The sequence below is a fragment of the Podarcis muralis genome, chromosome 3 (genome assembly GCF_964188315.1).
Source record: "Podarcis muralis chromosome 3, rPodMur119.hap1.1, whole genome shotgun sequence".
In the NCBI taxonomy this organism is placed as follows: Eukaryota; Metazoa; Chordata; class Lepidosauria; order Squamata; family Lacertidae; genus Podarcis; species Podarcis muralis.
In genome coordinates, this window is record NC_135657.1 from 20,714,226 (window position 1) to 20,730,935 (window position 16,710).

At 41.7% G+C, this 16,710-nt stretch overlaps 1 protein-coding gene across 2 annotated transcripts in view; it reads left to right on the forward strand.

Moving 5' to 3' along the window:
• SRBD1 (S1 RNA binding domain 1) overlaps nucleotides 1-16,276 on the forward strand; it is a 176,151-nt gene extending 159,875 nt beyond the window's left edge. For both annotated transcript variants that reach the window (XM_028724830.2, XM_028724831.2), the window contains 2 exons: nucleotides 9,588-9,772; nucleotides 14,338-16,276. In XM_028724830.2, the coding sequence (XP_028580663.2) occupies nucleotides 9,588-9,772; nucleotides 14,338-14,627 (475 nt within the window). In that variant the 3' untranslated portion in view covers nucleotides 14,628-16,276. The remainder of the gene's footprint in view (nucleotides 1-9,587; nucleotides 9,773-14,337) is intronic.
• Nucleotides 16,277-16,710: the final 434 nt, after the last annotated feature.

Sequence of the window (16,710 nt, forward strand, 5' to 3'; positions counted from 1 at the left end):
TGTCTTTTTGCAGTAAGGAAAGGGACAGGGATATGCACCAGAATGTGAGGGGAAACTCTTGCGTTGACGCATTGGGATGCATTCAAATTAAATAGCCAATATCTGGGCAAACAAATTAGGTTGAACGCTGAATAAACAGAGAATCCCTATTCTGTGAAAGTGCTAATTAAAAGGTACTTGGAAGTGGTCTTGAATACCTCTTTCTGTTTTTAAAAAAACTGTTTGATAGCCTGAAAATGCAGATGCTGTAACCTTATTGATTTCTAGCCAATGTCATTCTTAAATGTGAAAAGGATCTGGGCGTCTTAGTGAACCACAAGCTTAACATGAGTCAACAGTGTGATGCAGCAGTAAAAAAAGCCAATGCTGTTCTAGGCCATGGAGGAAAGGGTAACAATTCTCCCCCCATGCCCACTCTGATCCCTTTTTCTTTTCAGGGGCTCCTCCCATCTGATGCTATTCACGCTACACACACAGCAAAGATGTATTGAACATCAGGCATAGTTTCGCCCTAAGGCTTGTTGTTTTCCATATATTCTGCTCATGAATAATTGTGGTTGGGATTGCAACCTAACCAGTCCTCAGCCCCTATTTAAGCCCAGACAACAGAGATGAACAACTTCTATGCCTTCATTGTCACTTACAACTATCAAGTCTTTGTAACTTTCACTATACAGTGGTGCCCCACAAGACGAACGCCTCGCAAACCCTTTCGTCTAGCGGGTTTTCCGTTTTGGAGGCGCTTCGCAAAACGAATTTCCCTATGGGCTTGCTTCGCAAGACGAAAAAGTCTTGCGAGTTCCTTCGGGTTTTCCCCCCTTTCCTCCCCCTTTTCCTAAGCCGCTAAGCCGCTTATCAGCTGATCCACTGATAAGCCGCTTAACAACTGATTGCTAAAAGCCGCTAAACCGCTAATAGCGCTAGTCCGCTAAGCTGTCAATGGGCTTGCTTCGCAAGACGAAAAAACCACTACACAAAGAGCCTCGTGGAACGAATTAATTTCGTCTTGCGAGGCACCACTGTATGCAACCAATGTTAAAGTGTAAATTGCATTTGTATCGGCAACTGTAGTGTGTTTCTTCCCCTTAATGTTGGAATCGTTTAATGTGGTCTCATTTAATCAGATGCAAACAAGTAGCCTCGTTTGCGAATGAACCAGCTTGCTCTTCTCATACACTCATGCTAGGTTCTCAAAAAGTGTTACTTGCCATCTTAAACATCAATATCTGGTTTGCAGCAGTTCATTAAGATGCCTGCAGATGCATAGACGACCTCACTTTTAGTATGTGACCTTTAGTATGTGACCTTCAAAACGTTTTTCAGAGTTCATGTGTCTGTCACTTGTTAGAGGCCAGTGCAGCTGACTAGCTCCAGTTTAAAATGGGATCTACACTGTCATCTTCTTGGGGCTAACACTAGAATTAGTCCTCTTGAAGGAGGGAGGGAGATAAATACATTTTCTCCTGTGTAATATCCATTATTTTCAGTGGGATTGGCACAAGAAACATTTGGCGGTGTATTGTGTTCATTCATATCAGCAGACATGAAGTAGGCAGTTCCCCCTTCTATTTTTCTAACAATTTCTCCCCACACACCTTTTGTTTATTTGTATCTAAACTGTAATTCCAGCAGGAGTTCAATATGCAGAATTTTCATGTGAGATCACTGCAGCAGACATCTCGGAGGAAAACGTTATATCCATTTAATAATTGCCAAATACTTAAAATACTTTAAAAATAGGATCTGACTCAACTATATTTGTATGTAACGTGCATTAACTCAAGTCTGGGCAATTCTTATTGTCTGGCATGACCATGTTTCTCGACTTCATTAATATGCATCGTGTGAGTTGACACAATCAGTGAGATCTGGCTTCATGCCAGTGAGGGCAATTGAGACTAACAGCAAGTGAGGTCAATTTAAATAAACATTCACACACACTAAAATGGAGGACATATATTTGATTTAATGTCCTCTGTGCGTGCAATCCAATTCTGTAGATTGTAGTTATTGTGTGACATTACAGCCATACCTCGGGTTACAGACGCTTCAGGCTGCGTTTTTTTGGGTTGTGGACCGCCGACACCTGGAAGTACCAGAACGGGTTACTTCTGGGTTTCGGCGGTCACACATGCGCAAAAGCGCCAAATCGCAACCTGCACATGCGCAGACTCGCCGCTGCGGGTTGCGAACGCTGTGGGTTGCGAATGTGCATTCCTCACGGATCACGTTCGCAACCTGAGCGTCCACTGTATATCATTGGTGTCCAAATTTCACTGATGTTCATTAGCCAACAATGGTTCGCGTGGAATATTTGTGCGTAGGTCACGAGGCTATTGTTTGATGTTAAGAAAAGAATACAGAAAGCTGCCTTATACCAAGACACACCACTGAGCCATCGAGTTCAGATTTCTCTACTTTAACTAACATCGGCTCTCCAGGGTGACAAAGAGACAATTCCTAGCGCTTTCTGGATATGAAACCTGGCACCCTTTTACATGGGGAGGATCCACTCCAGCGCAGAGCGACAGGCCTTTCCTTTAAACGTGCGGCACAAAGCAGTACGAGGAAGGGGGTGCAAAAACTTTGACTCTTAACAAGTACAAAATGCGATTCAGCCTTCTCCATGATAAATCTTTGGGAGCTATAAATCCACTATAAAAATACGCATGTAATACATGTGCTGCATAACAAAAAATACCAGTTTTAAAGACTGAGAACTGTTGGAAGTATCAAAGGCCCACCAAATACTCGAAACTGCTGTGTCCCCGCCTTGAATCAGATTTTACTGCTTTAAAGCTCAAGCATCTTTATATTAAAATTTAGGTTTTAAACAAAATTGCTCCCAAGTGGTGACTTGTTCTACCCACCTTTGATCTGCAGGCACTTTCTGTCTTGAAAAGAGGGTCGAAAAGCTTGCAGTGGAATCTAAAATAGTAGTTATATTTTCAACAGGCAGAATATAATCCTTTTACCTTAAATGTATTGAAAAATATGCAGCAAACGTATTGTGGTCAATTTGACTGTGTTTAGATGATCAAAATGTATTAATACTTTCCCACTGTGGAAACTTAATATAGTTCTGAATTCTAATAAAGCATATTAATGTTTTTTAAGTGTCTGTAATACAAATCTTTCTGGAACTTAAAAACCTTTTTTTTTTTTAAGCAAATATTTCTGCATAAGCACTTTCAAGGCAGTATATTTTCCTGGAATCTTAGGATTCTATATTAAAATTGTGAAGGAAGTCTGTATGTAAAAAGCAGGCTGCAATGGCAGATCTTCCTATGACAATTAATACAGCATGGGCAAACTATCCAGTTTCAGAGTGTGTGTATTGCAAAAGAATTGCACTGGAAAAACCAGGGGAACGTTTAGAAATTACAGTGAGGTAATGGACCCAAGCTCCCTGTTTGGGGATCTTGGTAGAGTAATATAATTTTCTTCTTCGCTGCATTGCATTAGTCTACTGGGTAAGGTGGTTTTCATTAATTAGATGTAAATGTTTGCCAAAAGAAAATCCCAGAGAAAATGCTCATTAAGACAGGATGTTAAGCAGATTATGTATATTATGTGGCAAAATTGCAACATCTGGTTTATGGATTATATTTCATGCAGATTGATATTTTAGGGGTCTTGTGCCATAGCTTATTTTTTTTTATTAAAAAAATACGTAGTATTTAGTACTGCACATATTGGAATCTCCTTTTGTAACTTGCACAGCTCCAAGTGCCATTAATACCAGTTAATCTGGTTGGCGTATTTCCTTCTCTTCCCATGCCACTATTCTCCACTATATCCTAAGGAATATTCTTCTTCTTTGGTGATCACTCGTAGCCGAGTAAGATTGTCTTCCATAAACATGGTTTTAAAAGTGAGTCTGTAAGTGACTGTGGAGGCCAATTCTGGATCTGGACATCCTTTCACAGTAGGGACATAGGGTTCCGGGCAGGAGTTGATCATGGTGAGGGTTTGCCAAGTGTGCCTTCCTCTTAGCATGTTTTTCCCTTTCATCCTGAGTTTGAAGTATGGCCACAGCCATACTTCACCCGTTTTATCCCTCCCTCCCTTCCTTTCCTTCCATTTCCTTTGTATTTTCCTCTATTATGGGCTCCTTGGGGCAGCGCCATACCTACGTATGGTTCAATATAAATACTGGTTGTATCCAGTCGTTCTGCTTGTACTCACAGACCATTCTTTGATCCAGCAGAACAGGGAGGGAGGCTGCTTTCACTGATTCGCCCTTGCAGCCCCTAGCATGCTGTTCCAAATTATCTCCCAACCCTCTCTTGAGCAGATTTGGGGGGCTAGAGGAGAGATGGGGGCTGCATGGGGGAAGGATGTGCATGCAAAAATAACTTTCTTCCCCCTTTCTGCTGGATCAAAGAGCCTTCTGCCACCAGAGGAGCACCATTGGGTACAACTCAATAATAAGCAAAGCGTGCTTGTTGATTGAAAGCTTCATATTTTCATCTATCTATTTATGATAGATGGTATTTAACACCTGAAAGAATAGCAAAAGTGAATAAGAAATGTAGCGATGTCTGCTGGCGATGCAACACTGGAAAAGGTACTATGATCCATATATGGTGGAATTGTTTAAACATCAAACAATTTTGGGAAACAATATATAATGAAATGAAAAAAAATGTTCAGATATTCATTTAGGAAAACACCAGAAGGTTTTTTTATTGGGAATAGTACCAGGAAGCCTAAAGGAAGAAGATAAGACCTTATATTTATATGCAACAATATTCGCAAGGCTACTGATTGCAAAAAATTGGAAAAGTAATATTGTACCGACAAAAATAGAGTGGCTTGCCAAATTATTGGAGTACTACAATATATCCAAAACAATGGGAGAAATTGGAAGGATCTCAAAAGAGAATATAGATAGGGACTGGAAGGTGTTTGAAAGATACTTGCAAAATCATATCGAAATATCAAAACTCCTATTAGACTAAACAAGTTCCATTTCAAATACCAAAATACTAAATAAGATGGATAACAATGTGTAATAGAAAAAGAAGTATGAAATTAGGTTAAAGGTGTGTGAAAGAAAGTAGTGGAAGTGGAAAGAAATTGTAATTGAGTAGATTGGAAGTCTAACACAAGGGTGGGGTGAGGGGTGGTGGATGGTGATGGGAAAAGGAATTATTTGTGGGATTGAGTGTAGGTATGTTTGAACACTTTTAAGGATTGTATGAAATGTATGTTTGTATGCTTGTATATTTGTAACATATGTGTATTAATTCTGAATTATTTTAACAATAAAAATTAAAAAAAAAATTTTTTTTAAAAAGAAAGCTTCATATTGTCAAAGCCTTTCGGCATACAGTGGTACCTTGGTTCTCAAACTTAATCTGTTCCGGGAGTCCGTTCAACTCCCAAAACCATTTTAAAACCAAGGCGCAGCTTCCGATTGGCTACAGGAGCTTCCTGCACTCAAGCGGAAGCCGCATTGGACATTCGGCTTCCGAAAAACGTTCGCAAACTGGAACACTCACTTCCAGGTTTGCAGCGTTCGGGAGCCAATTTGTTCGGGAGCCAAGCTGTTCGGGAACCAAGGTACCACTGGATATCACTCAATGTTGCAATCATTAGCTCATGAGTTTACAAGTTTACATTTGTTATTCTTTTTAACTGGGTGAGGGAGAAAGTACATGTTCAGTTTATTAATTCTGTGTTGTTTTGGTTGTCAGGCTAATTGGTAACTGCAAAATTTCTAATTCGTAGATGCACTGAGATGATATGCCATCTGTCTCCTTAACTTCTTGTGCAAACATAATTATGACTCATGGAAACCCTCTCCTGGGGACTGAGAGACCCTCTTGAAAAGCATGGGGTACTTCGTGCTAGGGCACTGCATTTGGAGGGAAGAACAACCAAAACTTGTGTGGTGGCAGCTGGCAAGAGTTTTGCTTGTTCAAGCTACATCTGCCATATTTGAGGTAATCCTCCATTCCACTCCAGCTCCTTGTGCCATGCCCTAGACCTTCTGTGAGGGTCTCCTCGCCCCCAAAGAAGGCTTTTCTTGTTCATAGGGACCGCAGCAGGGAAGAAGAGGTGGGAAAGCCCCCATACTCAGACTTACCTGGTGGAACAAGAGTCCACTTGGACAGCTTTGAATGCAGCTAAAGGAATTTGCATCTTCCCTGTTACTGGGTGGTCAATTCACTGCAGTAGAACAATGTTGTGCTTTGCATAGCTCTTCGAAAACAAGGTTTTAGAAATGGTGTATTGAACTAACATTTTAGATTGTGCTTAGTCGTGTGCATTTATTAACATTTCAGCTGCTTGTGTGGTAGTAATTGCATTCAGATGTGTTGCCTATTTTCTGCATCAAACATGGTCATTGCTGGCAGATCTCTAAACTTCAGAAACCTCTCTGGAAATGATCATTTCCATCCATTCCAGTGGATATTCCATTTCTGAAAAACCCGCCATTAAAAATATTGTAACCTGAATTGGCCTTTCATTTTAAGATCTAAACTCAAACTAATTCACTAAGAACGTGGGGCAGCTCAATGAAGTATGAAAACCAATCTCAATATATATGTTACAGTGAGTGTCCAAAATATGATGAATTTTGACTTGTGAACATTGATAGGTCCAGTTAAACCTTGGAAGGCTGCAGTCCTATACCCACTTACCTGGAGTAAGCCAGTGTTTTGTAGTACAGTGTTGGACAGCAACCCTGCAGCCCAGGGTTCAAATTCCCACATAGCCATGAAGTAAATTGGGAGGCCTCAGACCAGTCACTATCTCTCAAGCATAGCCTACCTCATAGGGTTCTTGTGAGGAGAAAATGAGGAGAACTATTTTTCCTACCTTGAGCTCCTTGGAGGATAGGTTTGACATAAATGAAATAAGCCCCATTTAGATGATGGGCCTTACGTCTAAATAGACATCCATAGGCTTGTCCTAGAAGTGTCTAAAACAGGGGTGGCTAACCTGTGGCCCTCCAGATGTGGTGGGACTCCAGCTGCTATTAGTCCAAGCCAGCATGACCAATGGTTAAGGAAGCTGGGATCTGTAACCCAGCAACACCTTTAGGACTGCAGCTTAGCCACCCCTGGTGTAAAGTTCATTACACCCCTGATGTAAAACATCATTGTTGGATGTTAAAGTAACCTGAATGTGAATATAGCATCCATTGGCATAGGCTAAGAAGTGGAATACGAATGTTCCTTATATATTTCAGACGTTCTCTCCGTTAATTTGCATTTACATATTGAACGTTGGTCGTAATTTCAATTGGCATTTTCTTAAAGAGGGGAAGAGAAAGAGGGTTTGCTGCATTTATCTCCATCTACTGAAATGTGTATATGTTTATTTTTCCTTTGTTAACTTTTGTGTATATGTTTACTTTTTTGTTCAAAGCTTAGTGCATGTTTATTTACAGCTAGCTTTAAATACTAATCAATGTAGGGTGTTTTTTAAAAAAAAATAAATACTCCTAAAATATGTGCATGTGGTATTGATACAAGTGGTCAATAAACAGTTAATTGCAATTTGTCGTTAGCAAGCACCTCCTCAGTTATTGCAGACACAAATAAAAGGCAATACTTGGAGAAGGGTTGGTTATTTATCGTAGGCCCTATAGCATGCTTTCCAAATATAGCCAACTGGAAGTTGTTGTTCATGGTGGTGGCGTTTCAATATGTGTGTTAAACATAAAAATAAATCAATCAATATTCAAAACCAACAAAGCAGCATTAGATAAACATACAAACTATCACAGGCATCCTAACATTGTCAAGTTCCAGTATACCCATCCCTCCTGCTTCCCATATATCAGAATAAATATCCAGTATTTCGACAGTTGTCCATTAACAATCTAGTGTTGAATATAGTGTGCCAGTGTGTTTTGTTCAGTCCAACACAAGCCAAATGGAGTTAGGGAGAAGAGGAAGTTGCTTGTGACAAAGTCTGTTTTTCTTCCTTTCTTTTAACATGTAATTCCCATTTATTCCGGCTCCATTTTCCGTGACCTTGCAGTAAATTTGAGGACGTTTTTCTACACGCAAAAGCATTTCACTTTGTTCTTAGCAATGACATTTAAAAATAGAGATGGTCAATATGCATTACGGCTGAGATGGAGCTGTCTGTTTAATATTGATTTCTGTTCCAAGTGCCCTCCAAGCACGTTTATTTGGGTGAAAATGATCTATGAAATATGTAACCAGATTAAACAGCCTCTCTTTTAAGAGGGTGGGGGGAATACATCTGCAATCACTAAGGACACTGTTGACATGGAAATGACTGCTTTCCCTTGACTGAACAAGGCTCTATGAGGGAGCAAGAAAATAGCATTGTTTCTTTGAAGATAGCTTTTCATTTATAATTCTGGGGTGAACATGAAGTTGTTAAGATATTGCTAGAATTCTTATAGTCTTGCAAGCTGTTAATGTTGAAAATGTATGCATAGATATATAGGATTGTATCCAGTGCTGCACTTCTGTTCAAGCAAGAGACTTTCCCATCCTCTTCTGCTGTGGGATACACCCTCAAAATCTGGGATTCTTATAGTCTTGCAAAGTGCTAATGAAGAAAATAAGATAAGATGTATAGGGTTTGCTCCAGAGGCACCAGGTTTGGAGAAGTCTGGTACACTGAAATTTCCTGCGTCATTCTGAACCAATCAATTCTCTCCTCCCCACCTAAGCAAAAACTGGTTGGGGTTTTTAAATTAAATTCCCTCCACTTTTCCAGTTTACAGCACAGCAGAGTGGAGTTTTGTCATGGCAAAGCATGATAAATCCATGCTTCCCCTCCCCTCAGCGTATGTAGGAATAGACATTCCAGGTCCTGTAAAAAGCAGGCTTGGAGTCACCACCTGTCAGCTGATAGGATGTTACTTCATGTCTGCCAATCAGCACAGGGCCGGCCCACCCATGAGGCGCAAGGTGAGGTGACTGCCTCAGGTGGTAAGATCCACAGGGGCAGCAGATCTGGCTTCTAAGGAATGTATCACCCAATGATGATGATTATGATGATGATACCTTAGTGGTAGCAACAGCAACAGCACGCTCCTTGGAGGTGGGATCTGTCGTCTCCTCAGCAGCAGCCCCCTCCCCATGCCGCATCTACAGCAGCCTCTTGGCGAATAGGAGGCACTGCTGGTCTCCTCGCACCCTTGTTCCCAGTGAAGTTCTTCATTTCCCCCTTTTTCCTGATGTAGATCTTCGCTCACCCCTTCTTTCCTGGCGGCCATTTTGTGGTTCATGTCAGGTGCATCTTGGGCCGGCCTTGGATCAGTAGCACTTCAAAACACTGGGCAGGGCTCTGTGCAAGGCCTATGTGGTACTTTGAAGTCCCAGTGATCATCACCTGACAAAGCGATGTTGGGTGATAGGCAGTTGGCCAGCTTGTCCACCCAGAGGTGGATCTAGGGGAGTATGACCAATGTGGTCGCATTGGGTGTGGAGTTTTTGGGGCACCACAACTATGACATCCAAATTGAGAGGGGTGGTGGTGAATATATTTCTATGTACCCCAGGCTTGAAACATTATGAACTTCAAAAAAATTCTAATCTATAGAATTTTTGCTTTGCTTTCTGTTATTTTTAATGTTTATGTATAAGGTTTTTAACGCTCATTGGAGGAAGCCTCAGCGACATTGGAAAGTCAGCCATGCAGCAAAATGTGGATGTGATAATTAAAAAGGAAGGGCTGGAAGGAATTGCAAAAAAATTGAATACAACGGGGCAAACACTGCAAATAATAATCGATGGGCTAACTCAACCTGAAGGCTTTGACATCCGACAAGGTAAGAGATTTGAAGGCATCTGCAGTTTCCTGTTTTGTCTGCTTGTGTTCTTATTTATTAAGCCAATGTCGTGTTTAGATGGGTGGATGGAGCGGACAACTCCCCTTAAGTTGTCCGGGGCAAGAAAGCATTGTGTTACTCTGTGGGTTGGGTAGCATGTGTTAGTTTTGTAATTAAGAAATTTGAATCCTGCCTCTAAATCATGGTCCTTGAAAGCCCTAGGAGGACAGACCTCACAAATCACAGTGCTTTGGTTTGCTTCCACACAGGATGTGTTTATCGATCCCTAACCTGCTTGGGCCAGCTCTAGTGGTCCAACCTTCTTTGAAGATGGATTGTAAATCTTCTCCCTTTTCCCTGCTTGAATAATGCAGAAAATGTGAGACTGAGAAGCAAATGATTTGTGCTGTGCACAAATGTAACATTCTGTTTTGAGGGGCAGGCTGGGCTGCATGTTTCCTGAAGGTTAGGGGCTTAGATCTTTCCTACAATGGAAAGCTATCTGTTTAGGAAATAAAGAGTGAAGCATGGACTCTGAAGAACAGGGAAACAGTGGGTTGGATCCATGAAAAGACCACTGTCCCCGTCCCCCCCCCCCCAGAATGCTCTGGGGACTTTCTGGTGCAGCCTGGGAGGTAGCGTTGAGAGCTGAGGGGGAAAGGAGGAATCAGTGAAAATTGTCTTCCTCCTGCCTCTGGTAGGGTGTCCCATGAGTTAAACTCTGCTCACGGGAAGTCTGGATCCAACCCAATGAAACCGGTAAAACTTTTTTTAATAAAAAAAACCCCACGTACCCAATTTCTGTCTGTCATTCCCCCCCGCCGTGCACCTCAGAAAAATAGCAAGCCCACCAAACTCCCTTATAATGGGACTCCTGTTGCCACGGTATATATTTAGGCACCAATAACACAGTTCAGAAGCAATTGTGCATAATTATGTAAAAGCCATATATTTTTAAAACACTCAATTATCTGCTTAGCCGAACATAAGAAAGTAAAAACGTTTTGGGTTGCCAGCATCAGTGAAGAGAACTAATAAAACTAATGGGGAATAAAGCATATGGTCTTGCAGCCTATGTTTTAATTAGGCAATGGACTGAGGAAAACTACAACCTTTTTCATGTGCAAATGTTTAACAGCTGATCATATATTTGGAGCAAATCAGGGGTAGGGGATGCAGTGGCTCTCGGACGTGCCAGGAATAGCTTTTTGTTGTTTTTTAAGAGCAGTTTGTAAAATATATATAAGTGGCTCTTGAGTTGCTGCCTAAGCCCATCTCCGCTACAACCATTAAACACTATTTACTTAGGGTTTAGGGGTTTTGTTATTTTTATTTTGGGGGGAGAAAAACACTGGAAAGTGCCTGCACTGCATAGTGTAATATTGCAAGAAGCTTAACTGTTTGGGAGTTGAGTAATTAAGTTCATTCCTTCGCTGGAAACTTTAATGTCATGCAGTCTACGGCTACCCTTGACTATATAGGGTCTCCTTCCCCGCCTTTCTTCCACAAAGCTTTCCAAAAATATTAGAAACATTCCCACTGATTTCAGGTGACGCCACCACCTTGTATTTAAAAATAAATACATGTTTTGAGCATCACTTTTGATTCCAAGACTTAGGATTTGAGTTGGGGTTTTTTTCTGCTGGGAAATTTGAACATGTCCCTGCTAAACCCACTGTGACAGTGTGTTGGGAGATGCGTAAAATTGTGGTCTAAAAATAACAAGGACTTGGTGAAATTGAACAAAGGGAGTCTCAAGCAAAGTTCTGCATTTCCTCAAAGTAGCATACAGTTGGAGCCATGAAATCGCACAATGTACAATTCTTGGGATTGTACTGTTTTGGAAAAGAAAGAGAAATACCCTTCTTGCAGAAGGGAAAGGGCTTGGTTGGAATCCCATCGTAGATGAGTTAGGCCCCCATGTCAAGGGAGGTTTTGAAATATGACACCCTAATCCTGCAGTCTGAAATTGTACCCTTGTACAATGTGACTTGGAACGCGGGTGGCGCTGTGGGTTAAACCACAGAGCCTAGGGCTTGCTGATCCGAAGGTCGGCGGTTCGAATCCCTGCGACAGGGTGAGCTCCCGTTGCTCGGTCCCTTCTCATGCCAACCTAGCAGTTCGAAAGCATATCAAAAGTGCAAGTAGATAAATAGGTACCGCTCCAGCGGGAAGGTAAACGGCGTTTCCGTGTGCTGCTCTGGTTCCCCAGAAGCGGCTTAGTCATGCTGGCCACATGACCCGGAAGCTGTACGCTGGCTCCCTCGGCCAATAAAGCGAGATGAGCGCCGCAACCCCAGAGTTGGCCACGACTGGACCTAATGGCCAGGGGTCCCTTTACCTTTACCATGTGACTTATCTGAATGTGCAGATTAATGTGTGCCTAAGTCTCCAAATATGATTCTGAAATACCATTTGCACTGAAGAGCAACACCTTAAAAACGTAGTGTTATTGTGCTGTACAGGTGGGACCTGCAACAGAATGTCGCACGGTTTAGAATCCCACTCACCTGTGCCCAGGTCCAGAATACTCCGATCCATCCATTTCCCTCCCCAACTTTCAAGATTTACTCCAACAGTGAGTCAGCAGTCCAAGCCCTCTGAGCATTCTCTGCCCTCATTTCGGGGGGAGGGCGTTTTAGGGGGAGTTATAGTCCAACACTGAGAGGACCCTAGGTTGGGAAAAGGCAACCTTACTACTTTAGAACTAGGGAGACCTTATTCTGGATTCTGCCGTGCTTATTTATGATCTCCAGCAGTGAATTATTCTGGGAAGCTCTGTTTGCTGCCCCCTCTGTTAAGTTGCAACATATAACACAGTTGTAGCTTTTAATTAGTTATATGTTAACTACCACAATAGTCTTTTGGCTTGGCAATCGAGTAAAGTTTTTTCTAATGAGGCTGGATAGCGTCTTGAGAACCAAGAAAGTCTGGGTTATATTTTACATGGCTGACTTTAAAATGTCTGGGCTTCAAAAAAAACACACCCATCATCATCATTCTTTTTTTACACAATACATAAAACAGTAATATTCATTAGGTATTCATTCATTATACAGAAATCACTCTTGTGTCAGAGGGTAATATTCTGTTTCTTTTGGAATCACATGGAGCTGTTTCATCTCTGATTGTGTCACCTCTAGCACTGCTTTCCCAGTATTTTTACATTGGGTGTTGCCATCCTTTTTTTTTTTTTTAAATAAATTTTTATTAGTTTTTCACACGTAAAAAAGAAACAAAGTAAAAACATAAACAAACACAAAATCGACTTCCCCGTACCACCCCTTTTCTGCATTCTTGTTTCAAGATTTTTCAGCAACCCTTTCATAATAAACTTGTTTATATTTCATAGATTTAACTTCCATAAGTTATTAATACAACTGTAGTTCTTTATCTCTTATTGCCCTGAGCCCCTCCATCCTAGCACATTCTAAACCTATGCCAACACTTGAATGAGCCCTTTTGGATATCTGTTGTGCATTCCCATTGTCCTTTATAATAATGTTTCCTAAACCGAAGGACTTGATGCTATAAAGCAACAGGATTTGCTGTTTTGTCCAGGGCTTTAATATGTGTACTGCGGCTAATAAAATCCCCATGTATATATACCAAAAAGTTAATAGGTGTTGAATGAAGCTTACTCCCTAGGAGGTTTGTTGAGGACTGCAACCCTAAGAAACCTTCTGTTTCGGAGATGTACAGACTGTGCAGCCATGGCGGCAGCCAACCAGCTCTGAATTTTGGGGGGTATGAATAGGTGTGTGTTCCATTGGTTTATAATGTCACCAGAGTGCTTTAGGTGAACTGCCTGTTTATGTAGACCACAAGCACTGAAATATAATAAAAATTATAATTATGATTATACAGCTGTATTATGAGCCATCTATAAGCAGGAGTGTGTGTGTACACGCACACATGCTTGAACAAACAAGAGTTGTATGCCTGGGCGACCAAACTGCACCCCTGTTTTTTCCAAGTTACAGATAGTTTTTTGATGCTAGGTTTAACATATAACGTGAACCACTTTGAGCAGCAAATGCAGATTTTAGCAAAACAATAATCTACTGTAGTTTTGCCTCAAACCACACTGCTCACACTGCCCTAAACTCACCCCTGAAACCACCCCAGGGTGCCTAGTATTCACAATGGAAGGAAATCTTCTTTTGGTATGGTGGCTTGCCTCCCATTGCAAGTAACAGACATGAGTGGTGGTGACTCCAGTCTGGAGCATGGTGGGGCAGAAGGTTACAAAAAGAATTAATTCCATTTCATGGTACCGGTCAGCTCACCCTGTCCTGCTGACTATTAACTTAAAAACAAAACAAAACACCCCACCAAGTTCATGTACAAATTGCCTAAGAAACATTGCCCTTAACAGAGATGCTGAGTCTGTCGGAAGCTGCTCAGAGTGGCTGGGGCAACCTAGTCAGGTGGGTGGCATATGAATAATAAAATTATTGTGATTATCATCATCATCATCATCAAGCACATGGCCATCTGCAGATTGCCCATCATGTACCTTACCTGAATAACTTTTTAAAAAATGTTTCCTCTTTACGTCACAGATTTTGATAAACCTGATTTCAAGAGGAGCATCGTTTGTCTTGAGGACTTAAAAGTTGGAACTGTCCTGACAGGAAGAGTTGTGAACGCTACTCTCTTTGGAGTCTTTGTTGACATCGGCGTTGGCAGAGCAGGATTGATTCCCATTCGGAACATAACCGAAGACAAGCTTTCCAAAGAAAAGAAAAGGAGGAGTCTTGGCCTGGGCCCGGGAGAAAAAGTTGAAGTCAGAGTACGTGAAATTGACATTCCACGATCCAGAATAACACTGGACCTTATACGTGTCTTGTGAGCAGTTTGTTGGCACTTTTCAAGGGCTACCATCTTATCACGATGAGCAGAGCGCAGCTGAAAAACGAGGACCAATTCAGGCTGTCAGCAGCCTAGACTGCGGTGGGGAGTCTAGAAGCTCAGAATCTGGCCAGAAATTTGCACAGAGACTCCTGACTGTATGAAACAATGCTGTGATTTGTGGCAGGGTTGAGCAACCTGTGGCCCTCCAAATGTGGTTAGACTCCATCTCAGCTGGCACGGACAGTGGACAGAGATGATGGGAATTGTAGTTTGACATCTGCAGGGCCATCCCTGATTCATTATGTGGGAGGATATATGTGGCTACTGCAGTTTGTACGAGCCTGTAAAAAATTGTGAAAAATCCAAATGGGTGGGGGGAGAACCTCCCATGGGGGGCAGTGGTTCCTCGCAGCCCTGGCCAAGATGCAAACTCACTGGGGGCCTTTGAATTCCAAGACGTGATTCTGTGGGGGCCCACTAAGTGTCTCCAGCAGAGGAAAAACCACTAAATCTAGCAATTTAAAACTGCCAGTTCAGGTTTAGATGCAGAAATTCTTGATTTCTAATGGTTTCATCTACCTTTCCTGTACTTGCATGTCTTTCCTTGCGGAGATGGACAGAAATACAGTGCTGGAACAATTGAACAGGCCTTAGATCAGGCTTCCTCAGACTCGGCCCTCCAGATGTTTTTGGCCTACAACTCCCATGATCCTTAGCTAGCAGGACCAGTGGTCAGGGATGATGGAAATTATAGTCTCAAAACATCTGGAGGGCTGAGTTTGAGGAAGCCTGCCTTAGATGTGTGGAATGTATTGAGCTCCAGAAACTGGTCGGCAGGTTCCACTTTTCCACTTGGCAATTCTATTAGGAAGGCTTATTAAGTCTCCCTCCCCATCGCCCACACTTTCCTACTCATAAACAAAAGGTGTGTCGGAAGCCATCCTAGCTCTCACCCACGGTATCATGTGACCCTACAATGACATCATGTGATTGGCAGGGGGTTATCCTGCCCACCTGTCAAATTTGGTCCATACGGCTGATCCTGATAAAAGATTAGTTCCATGGAGCCAAAAAGGTTCCACACCCTGATATAAACACATAAAGTAGTACAACTCTGGCAGAGGTTTATTCCTGGGTAGGTTGCATTGGTGGCTTCAGAGTAAGCACTTGTTCTAGACTTGAACCAAAACCTATTAAACTTGGGATTCCTCTTGGAAGTAAGGTGAATCCTAAAATAAATGTGCACTCCAAGCAACTGCTTGCTTGGTTGGTTGCGGATTAAATTGTTATCTTCTGTTCAGCTTCAAAAAAGAATATTTCCTGGATCTGTTTCTAAGATGTTTCTTTAAAAGTCAAGGGGTGGGTGGTTGCTAGTTTAAAATTTAAAAAAAGAAGTTATGCGAAAGGAAGGTTGTCTAAATCCGGGATAATTGTAGGAACTGCAGTGCCATCCTATTGAAATGGGATTTGTAATCAACAAATGCAGATTTTTTTTGTATATATTTTTAGCTGCAGGATATAATAATATTTTTCTATTTACTTTGTTGATAAACAACATGGAAATGTTTTCATCAAGACGAGAAACTTTCTCCAATGATGTCTTTTCAAAATCTTTTTATTAAAAAAATAAATCAATTTTATTCTTTGCTTGAGTGTTTCCCTCCATCTGTTTCAGCAATTTGTTTGTTTCATTTACATAGCACATTTTTCTTCCGAGGAGCTCAACCTGGCGTGTAGCTGGTTCTCCTCCTCCCCATTTCATCCTCACAAGAGCCCTGTGAAGTAGGTTAGGCTGAGACATGGCGACTGACCAAGTCACCAGTGAGCATCATAGCCAAATTTGAAACCTGGTCTCGCCAGATGGCTACGTTGAGAAGGCTGCCTCTTAGAGAAAGTGAGGGCAGGCCTGCAGGTGCTTTCACAAGGCACAGCCTACTTATCAGACGAGACAGCCAAATAATCAATAAGCCTTTCATTCATGCAAGTTCATCAAAAGGCAGTGCTTAACTCCTCCTTTACGTAGTACATGCACACACCTCTGTGGCTTTAGCAAGGTGCAATAAATTGGGTTCTAAGTAGTA